This window comes from Plasmopara halstedii (assembly GCF_900000015.1).
Source record: "Plasmopara halstedii genome assembly, contig: Scaffold_3060, whole genome shotgun sequence".
In the NCBI taxonomy this organism is placed as follows: Eukaryota; Oomycota; class Peronosporomycetes; order Peronosporales; family Peronosporaceae; genus Plasmopara; species Plasmopara halstedii.
In genome coordinates, this window is record NW_020189964.1 from 875626 (window position 1) to 885939 (window position 10314).

General features: G+C 43.4%; 2 protein-coding genes across 2 annotated transcripts; both read right to left on the minus strand.

The window, feature by feature from the left end:
- Positions 1–2734: 2734 nt before the first annotated feature.
- Positions 2735–3370, minus strand: PHALS_15181 (uncharacterized protein). The gene has a single exon (XM_036407233.1). It carries the CDS (start codon positions 3181–3183, stop codon positions 3004–3006), a length of 180 nt encoding a protein of 59 aa, XP_036263477.1. The 5' UTR covers positions 3184–3370; the 3' UTR covers positions 2735–3003.
- A 1-nt stretch (position 3371) lies between these two features.
- On the minus strand, positions 3372–6026 carry PHALS_06699 (hypothetical protein L916_14948; the record flags this gene model as incomplete). The annotated part of the gene is made up of 1 exon (XM_024720035.1): positions 3372–6026. One exon carries the CDS (start codon positions 6024–6026, stop codon positions 3372–3374), a length of 2655 nt encoding a protein of 884 aa, XP_024585274.1.
- Positions 6027–10314: the final 4288 nt, after the last annotated feature.

Genomic DNA, 10314 nt, shown 5'->3' on the forward strand with positions numbered 1-10314 from the left:
GCGTTCATTAATCTGGATAAATCAGGATGCTTTTCGAAGCTTCTAGAAAGATTTAGAAAGACAGGCTTAGAGGTAGCACAGAGTAGTGAACTAAAGACCTAAATATGTTCACTACGGTTTTTATTTTCTACTCAGCAGACTGTCCGGACTGAAGCGATGGTGATGACAGAAGACCTCGCTTTCCGATCGTGATGTGCGTCATGGATATGATTCCGCTCTTGAAAAAATGGATACTGCTTTGCATGACAATCGTCTCCGCCGAGAGAGCAATATAACTTCCGGACAGTTTCGTTAGGCCGAATCATGAAGTGGGATTGGTGAGACGAAGTTACTTCCCCACCTATCGCCAATTCGCTGTTAAATTAAAGCTAACGGCAAGTGGTAAACCGTATACTTATATGAAGCTGATTGTCGCTACTATTCCGACCAAAACGCCGAGCTTTAGAGAGGAGGAGCTATCGAATTGCATATCGTGTTCAGTGCGCTTGGCCTGGTCGATTAATGTTACCATCGATCGAGAAAGACCGTGACGTCTTTCCATACTCCAAGGGGTAAGCGCTGGAGTAGTTTAGCTATACCTTATAAAATTTTTTGCGCGCCATGACATTTAATTGTTTGGTGATGCAGCTATCGCAGCTGTGCATAGACAGACTTCGACTATACATCTGCCGACAGATGTGAAGGACATGGGAGACTGAATGTAAACATCCATATCAAACAATGCGGTAGTGCTCGAGTAGAAAAGCTGTTCGCCAATATGGACAAGGGCGTTATTACAGTTGACATAACGCTTGATTTTTAGATGCTTGTTTTGAAGGTATAGTCTGCGGGAAGACCCTGCAGAGATAGAAGACATCGTATATCGGCCGGTGCACTAATTTCAAGGGAATTTAAAAGAGTTGCTTGACCGACTACTTGCAAGTATGATGCCGATTATGCTGACACGCACGACGTTTCATAATTTTACAAGACTGTCACATGGCAGCGAGGAGTGGCAAACGAGGCGGTCTTTGAGGATGTGCCCTGTTATGGCTCTTTCAAATTCGGATCGAAGATATGTTTTCTGTGATGCTTCAGCTTTTAACGTTGGGTGATTTGTACTTAAATTCGACGCCAATACACATGAACGCGTGATCACGTTTCGGCTCACCGGCTTGAAGCAACAAAGAATTACTGATAATTTACAAAAGGAGCACTTCGAATCAAAGTATGTTTTTGTCGAGTTCAGATTGAATCTGCTTGGCGCTAATGCGCTTGTGATCAAAAAGATACTGCATTGTTGCACACAGCAACGTCGTCACCACATCTATCGCGGAGAATGGTATCTCTCTTTGCCGAGTATACCGTTCACGTAAAGTATAAGCCGCGATCGCTTAATGTATCGACGAATGCGCTTTCGCGACGCCGCACATATGAATCGTTGCATGCCACAATGGTGATGTCGCTGATTTATGTAGATTTTGTACCGCGTGGGTCAGACGCAACATAAACTGAGGTGCTAATTTTTTTGGAGAACAAGGCGTTTGAGAATTCAGATGTCGCTTTATCGAAGCGCGCGGTTGTACGCCTGTACCTCTTGGCCTTATCTCAAGGCTTTCTGTATGATAGTACTGTACGCCGAAACTCTCACGTGCCGCAAAAAATGAGGAAAACCATGAGAGCCAGGCACGGTAGGGCAGTCCACCGCTTGCATTGCCCAATGGTCAAAAAGTAATATACTAACATGCGGAGCGAAGTGTGAGCCAGCGATCTAACACAACCTCGAGCTGTAACCAGTATTTGGCGAAGAGAAGCACTCCAAGTACTTATGATATACAATGTGCCTCAGTGCACCACCTGTATTTATCCCAGAAGAGCGAGAAACAAAAAGCTTTTCAAGAGCGACTGGGGCTCGAAATTACTTCAAATCGTAATTTGGTTGATAGCTGTCGCAAAAACACGGAAGCTCTTATGATTATTTTCTGCTGACGTTTACGTCGCGTTTTAAGCTTTGCAAAGTCATGCAGTAACTTTGCTCCAATTTGACGTCTGCCCCGTTTAAGCTGTCTTGTAAGCTTCTAAGTCGGATGATGCGATGTGCCTACCTCATCCAGTGTGTGATGAGGTGTACTTATCATAATTATCTCAAGCGCTTGGTACCCCCGTGTGAGCTATTCAACGGGATTACTCTGGGGGCACGAACTTACCCAACCGCTACTGCACTAAGACACCTGAGAAGTGGTGATTTGAGGGGTCAGGAAGCGCCCTCGCAGCGACTTTAAGCGGAGTGGCAACTACTTAGCGATTGCAGGCGCAGCTGCGGTGCGGCGGGTCACATTGGATGGATCGAATCCCATGATAGCGACATTATTTAGTCTGGGGTGATCTTTTCAATAGTCTCTTCAACTCTTGCGGTTGCAGACCAGCAAACTTGGTTCGCCGATGCGGTTCTGGTTATCTGTGATAAGTTGGACTACATCATGAGCCGTAAAGGGTATCCTTCTGCTAGAAATAGGCGGTGTGTGCGCAACTCGCAAGAATGAAACGAAGCCTAAAAGACGTTAGAGCCTCGGCGAGGACGAAGAACGGCGTGGTCATGTAACCTTTAGTGGTAGCGCGGGTGTGTGTTGTATCTTTTGGTCACTAAATCTATCTACGCAAAAGTTGAACGACACTACTACTAAATAGTACTAAAATATTTCCTTCTGTCACATGGTCAGCTTTATGCTACAGTATTACGAACTCATCTCTTATCCACTTATTGAAGAATTTAGTTTATAAATCAATAAAACATAACTGTTTGATTCGTAAAGATTACTCGTTGTAGAAGCTTCAGACTACTCTTATGAGCTGAACATCCCACCAACTTGACTGAGAACATCAAGACATCGATTCTGTTCTTGATACTCTCAGACTATGACCAGCACTTTTCTTCATTTTGTCAATAATTAAACCCGCCGAGAGTTTCTTACTGCATTTTTTAGCTTGTTGGGAGTAAAAGGCTCCGACTACTTTACCGCTTCATTAGATCAATGACGAACTCAATGAAATATAAGCAGCTTGAGTAGCTATTCGTGTATAACCCATTAAGAATCTATCGCATCTATTTGCTGTATAATCCAGCGCTTTGTTGTCACGATACGAGGTGCCGTCAAAGTGAATTAAAATCATCCGTTTTGTTTTGATGCCAGGCAGTTCTTCCATTTCCCAAAAAATGACTTATCTAGTCACTTGTCCATTTCATCTCACAAAAGGCTTCACAGTGCAACGCCGTAAGTAGATTGTGTAAGAAAAGAAGGCGTCAAGATCTACCTTCGACTACCTCCATATCTGAGAGTATCATTGCGTAATAAATCATAGCCTTTAGTAAATATATCCATCGAATTCACAAGCTAAAAACTACCAACAGTAGTAGCGCCACTGCCACTACACCGACTTGGTATTTTATCAACCTTGGCCGTGTCATCAAAAGATGCAATATAGCCAATAGCAGCCTCGAGCATTGTAGCATAGTATCCCGTTTCACCAATCATTAGTGCCGTAATCATCGTTTCGCTAATTATATGACGAGCCACAATGACACTTCGAAGTCGACATCGTGCCAATATAAAGATAAAAATTGGTAAAAAGTCATCAGCTGCCATTGTCGGCTGCTTTTGAGCTCCTACACTATTCGTAGCAATGTTGTGTTCGCGTGCATAAGTCTCATAGATACAACGTGCCACTTCCACAAGCACAGCTGCCTTTTCGGACGGAAGTGAATAATTATCCATTGTATTGAGTAATGCAATAGCTGATTGCCACTCAGAAGGAGATTGATGTGTTGGTCGAATTTCAAAAAAACTCTGAGGATACGATGCCACTCGTTGACGCAATCGTTCAAATTGCTCTTCTTCTTGTTTCTGTCCACGTCCAGATCCCGTCCGAGCTCCTAATAATTGATAAATAATCTCTTGCAATGGAATAAAAGTCCGACGTTCTAACTTATACAACGCTGCACGACGAGCAAGTGCCCACTCATCATCCCTTAGTGCATGTTGTCCATCTAATGGTGACATGCCTGGTTGTTGAAGTAAAGTTGAGTTTGCAAAAGTTGTCACATGATCCATAATCAGCTCGAGGGACCGTTCAAGAAAGAATCGATAGTTTTTAAGTGCCAACAGACTGCGTGCATCTTGCAAATTCGTAACGTGTAATGTTGCATCTAATGAACCTTCTCGAGTTTCTTGGTCACTGTCCGACTCATTCCCAGTTGCAAGCGCCCATGGCTCCGAAAGTCGTGTCCATGCTGATGCACCAATTGCTGAGACCGAGGCAACTGCTGGGCGCTCATATTTTCGTCGAAACAGGACAAGAAAGTTTGCAATATGTTGCCGCATCGTTTTGCTTGCTAAGAACTGGTCACATTCGCGCAATAACGCACGCAACGTCGGAGATGCAGAACTGACAGCGCTCAGAACACCACCAGGTTTAGCGTGCAGCGACGCCCATAAATGCAACACGTCACTTCCAGAACTGTTACCAGTCTGTAAGTTTGATATTCCATTGCGTCTGTCACTAGAGGTGTCATTACTCGAAGCTCTGGTAGCTCGATGAGCGTGGTTAATACCATCAAAATAATCTCGAAACGAGTTTCCATTCAGAGCCATAGATTCAGCACTCAATAATCGTCGTTTCGCGACACTTTCGCGTAAATCAAAAGGTATACCTCCATCTGCTACCTGTTGATTTTGATACGAATCGCGACACAACAATGCATCTTCAATACAATACATCCAATTTTCACGATCACTAAGTCGTTCAGCTTGTAATAGCAACGTATACTCAGATCCAACTTGAATGGCAAAACTTGCATCACGACCCCCTGTCACGTGAACATCTACATAGTGAACACAAGTTTGTGGATGGAACAGCAACACTTCTCCTTTTAATTTCGTACAGCACGCATCGCTATAATACCGCAACACAGACTTGTGAAGCACAAAATATCGGTCTTTCCAATTTTTACACACATGACCACGTTTACGTAACCAACCACTCATCGAATCAAGAAATGCATCATCAAAGGCACTTGTAATTGTATCGTTGGAAAACTTTTTGCGTCCTGAACGTAATCGTCGATAACGTACCCATTTCCGTCGACGCACTCGCAATCTTTTTCCTGAAGAAGTGAAAGGAGAAGAAGATGGTACTTCTCGATCTAATGGCAAATACGCTTGTCTTTGAGAATTAATCGATCGTCCTCTTGAATGACGCAGCGGACGTGGGCGAAAATGTGAAAAGCTGGATGCGTATTGCCATCCATCCATAACATCGTGGGAGTTTCCAAACGTTTCCAAATGCCATGGACTTGCCCACTCCCATCGAGGACTTTGAAAATTCTTTCCATTCATTGTTCGTTTTGTTTTGTCATTTTTTGTAGAACTTGCAGCTGATCGACTTCGTTGTTTAGTTGTCGTAATTTTATCAATAAGTGGTGGATCTGGTAATGAAATATCTGGAAATGTCGATGCTGCAGTCCATTCAAGCAACACATCGTTCTCAGTCTCATGTATACTTTGTGTTTGTCGTTTCCGGATTTGCAAACCATGCCGTACTACACGCATGTATTTATCCGGATCTAATGGCAATAAATGTCCTTTAGATCCCCAACCTAAAACCATATGGTACCGTTGATACTCGTATACTTCCTCGGTCACGAATGTTTGTCGATTCGACTCAGAATGATGATCCAATGTAATCCCATGACTTCTTTCATTCTGTTGATGCATAAAATTCTCGAAATGTGGATGTGTAGTATCTTGTGGAACATTGAGATTGTCATGTTGCTCCAATGAGTTAGTCGTGTCATTCAAAAAGCTGTTATTTCGGTAATTCAAAAGGAAACTATTGGTGTTGATGCTACGTGACGATGAGGAGGCAGAGACGCTTGGAACGATATTCGAGTGAGAAGAAGATGAAGTACAGGCAACGGACATCCAATACGACGCGTCACGTGCACTTATAAGCGGCCCGGAGTCGGCGCGTGATACCGGACTGACCGCCATCTTACCTTTTTTGGGTTATTTTTATTAGTAGAATGACCAATCAAAATGTGGGACTTGAATGAGAAAAATGAAATTTTTTGATAATTTTGTATATAGAAACATAACTCATATTTCTATACCGCGTTTTTTGTCTTTACCGCAATTTTATGAGTAGTAAGTGACATTGCTGCAAGTATTTAACTAGATTTAAGCTTAAAATTTGACTCAGATTTACTAATGTCATCCCTATAACAACTTTAAAAAGTTTGTTGGGGGAAGACGTGTATGCTCGTTCAGCAATTCTTCAGCCTTATTGCCAACAAATATACATCAAAAGGATTTCATAAGAACCTCAGAATTGAGGCAAAATGCACTCAGACGCGCGATGAAATTCACTAAGGCAGCGAGTGTTAAGGAACAACAAAGAGTGGCGGCAACGTTGACATCGTATTTATTGTTTTAGGCTCATAACACGATCAAATTTTGAAGCTAATGACTCCTGAGCAGTTCACAAGATGACATGGGCCTGATCGTAGTTTGCGACACCATCCACAACTTCTTTTCAGAACTCGATTTATCAAGACGCAGTGTCTTAAGAGATTGAGATGTCACGCGGCTTTTCAGGGGCTAATGGTGAGTACCTGGTTTACCGAAATAGGTTGTCAAATCACAGGAATTAGTAGCAACTCGACTTTTATCCGAGAACATCTTACCAAACTCTACCTGATTGATCGAGGAATTACTGATTATCCGCATCGAACTCATCACGGAAAAGCCGGTTCCTTTTTTCTTTAAGGAAAAGGTTCATTATCATAAATGTCCTAACTTCTGCAATTTCAGGAACGTCTTTGGGAAGATCTAGTCTCATCAGGTGTATGGAGAAGTGTCATTTATTCCAAAAGCTGGTCATAGACTATTTCGTTTGTTTGTGCGAGGCGCTGAACATGTTCGAGCCAATAAAGCTGTTCATTTTTTGATGTCCACAATTTCTTCGGTTTTGGAAGGTTGTCAAAGCTTCCATAACTTTTACCACGCTCAGCTAAGAGAACCCTTATAGCGTTACTAAAGGGTTCGTCTCTTCCAAACAAACCTTGCAAGGTTTCTGTTAAAATTACACCGCTGAATGCATGTGGATGATTACGGATGCTGTTTACGGACATAATGGTAGTCGCTCATTGGTCTAGATAGAAAAGGTTACATTAAGAAGCTTCTAGAAGGATCTAAAAAGACAGGCTTAGAGGTAGCACAGAGTAGCGAGCTAAGGACCTAAATATATTCACTTTGGTTTTTGCCATCTTATCAACACATCTTATCAACAGTTTCGCCATCTATATGTTGTGACATGCGACGATAAGCATGATGTACGAGTACCCATTGTTCATCTTCTTCTTTTTTAAGTTGTCAAAACTTTCCACTCAACAGCTTAAACCACACTTCAGTAATCTTAGTATCGAGAATCTTTTATCCATTATTATCGACGGAAAGAATCATCTTCAACCTTTCACTTCCGCTGGGGTAATCATAGTTCTGGAGAATTGTCGCAGAAAAGAGAGGGAGGTCTTAATTTAAAACAGTAAAGGCGACTAAAAGGAACCTCAAGTGAACGAGCCTTATCATTTCTTCATGCAGATATTGGACTATTTATCAGAAAAAGATTGTTGCAATTATTATAATGTCTTGGAGACTAAAAAGTGGCTAGTTTAACATGCTCTATTATGTTGTTTTTTACTTTGACCCATTCCTAGTATTCGGGAGCTCTATTTGTCAATTTTTCTCTCCATATGATGTGATCACCGGCTGCTCTAACACGAGCCTATAATTTCTAGTCTTATCGAGAAGCCAGCCCAACATTTTGAGTGTAATTCTTATCCTTAGAGAACTTTAGGTATTGTTTTTAATTTAGTAATGGAATTATTACACATCAATAAAGTTACTTTTTTTCGCCCTCATTGTATCAAAATCATTCGTCTTAAAAGAATCGAATAGTAACTTTGATAGATGGCGTAGATAGCACAGAGTCCATTCATGTATCTTTACTTAACCAATATCACTTAACCAATGATGTCAAATGCGTTAAGTGGTAGTGAACTCCTTTATTAATCATTGTTTGTGATGCTATAACTAATTCATCTAGTCGATCGACTACGAGAACAAGCTATCATTATAACATCAACACGACTTCGATACCACGAGAAAATGCGGACCAAAAGCCACGCGCGCCCAATCTAGTAAAAAGTGGGTACAAGACATTATGTCAATTTATTAATTTGTTTTCAGGCGATGTAGCAAAAATCTAGAAAATTAATCGTCATGGTAACGATGACAAAGACAAGTATGCGCTGTATCAAGGGCACTTCGTGAAACCTGTAATCGCGTATTTAAATAACATTCGAAATCCGGGGAGCATCGCCATTCCTAGAGCGAAAACCTTCAAAGCACGAACACCATGGGCTCAACAGCATATCCAGAATATATATGAGATTAATATCTCACTTGGTGATAGTCAGGTTTTTATGCAATACATCACGCACTACAAATTTCAGAGATCGAGTCTACGACTGCTGTCATCTGTGTCCTGGTCTGCTCATGTGCGATATTCTACAATGCCGATGCTTATAACGGTTAGGTATACACATCGGCTCGGAGATACCATACAGCTGAGACTATCGGTGCAGCGAGGCTGCCGTAGCTTTTTGCTTAGAGGAAGCTAAGCTATGGTCACCGACCTTACGTTTTATACTAGAACCAGTATGAGTGCAGCGGATCGCAATCCGCTAACTCCAAGAGCACCCAAGGCAAATAAAACTTTTTCGTTACAAATCCAAACTGTAATTCTTTTGTTTTATTTGCGGCAGAGCCGCCTTTATCTAAATTTGTAGATTTCTGTGATTAAATAGCAAAACCTAATTAAAATGCATCGCTACTGGCAGTCTCGCCACGTAGTTGTTAAAGTGTATCTAGATCATTGAGTGGTCACACCACCTTGTGTAACTTACTCCCTCATACCCGGTTACGTTTAACCCCGTCACACTCTCTCCATCAAAATTTTGAATACCCACCATTCAATTTAACTGTCGCCTCGTACGAAGCTCGCATGTCTGAGACACCACAACATCACCGGACCATCTCTTCACATTCTCTGCTCAATGAGCCTTGTGTCTATGACACAAAAGACACCCAGTCTAGCGCCCTTTATCTCCTGCACGCAAAGCAACTCCGGACAATATGTCACCCAGCCATTCCCAGAGCATGCCGCTTTCGCTACTCGCGGCTCACGAGAAATGCATCCCAAGCCCTCGGCAACCGTGCGCCGCACACCGCGCCCGCCATGGGCGACGGATTTTCTACGGAAGAAGTCGATTACGAGTCGTTTACTCTTTTTCCAGGATGGGAAGAAGAGGAGGGCGAGGTGCGCAAACGACGCGACGTGACTCCTGCACGAGCCTTGCGGACACTGTGTCCATTTCTCTACCTCTCGAGTTCCGGGGGAAGTGGTATCATTCTTAATTGCCTCGACGAGGCATAGGAGCAGCAGTTGGAGGCTGTCCACAGGGCGGCTCTCATGCGCTCGCATCCACGGTCAGTTCTATAGCTCGTGTGGAATACGGCTTCGGCTCGGCAGATCCCGCTCCTGAAGCGAGGGACGCGATCACCCGATCGTTGGGCGTCTACGTCGTCGGGTCCCCGGTCACTACACAAGCCGAGCTTGACCGATGACAAGCTCACCGAGCTCGCCCCTTGGTACCTCAAGAAACCCCAAGGTTAGGTATCGACTTCGCACTTAAACAGGAAGCGCTCCTGTACCCGCAATGCAAACGATTGCTGTGGTACTCGCTCCTGGCAAAACCGCTGCAGATGATAAAGAGCTCTTTGAGCGAAGAGTGCAGCAGCACCGAAAATTTATCTCGCTGTCAAACTTACAACGGAGCAACAAAGAGGTGGACGTGTGCGTAGAACACCATTTTTGGTTCGAGTTTGCCAAACTCAAGGCACAACGCCGAATTCCTTCGTTTTGTCGCTCTGCGACGTATGGATTGTGTCATCACGCTCTCACAGGAGAGCCTACGACAACAGCAGCTCAGGGCTATAGCTTGAGCTCAGCTCATGACACTTCCGATTTCCGGGCTACTGCCGAGAAGCGCGGGGCGCACGACGACGCGAAGCGTTATGATCTCTCTGATCATAAGCGTCTTTGACGTTGGGGCATTGATGCCAAAGTGGCACCTCAAACTCCCGAGTATCCCCGCCACTTCACAAGATATTGGGTTAAACCGTGCCGACGACGTCGACGGATAAGGCGTTTCACGTA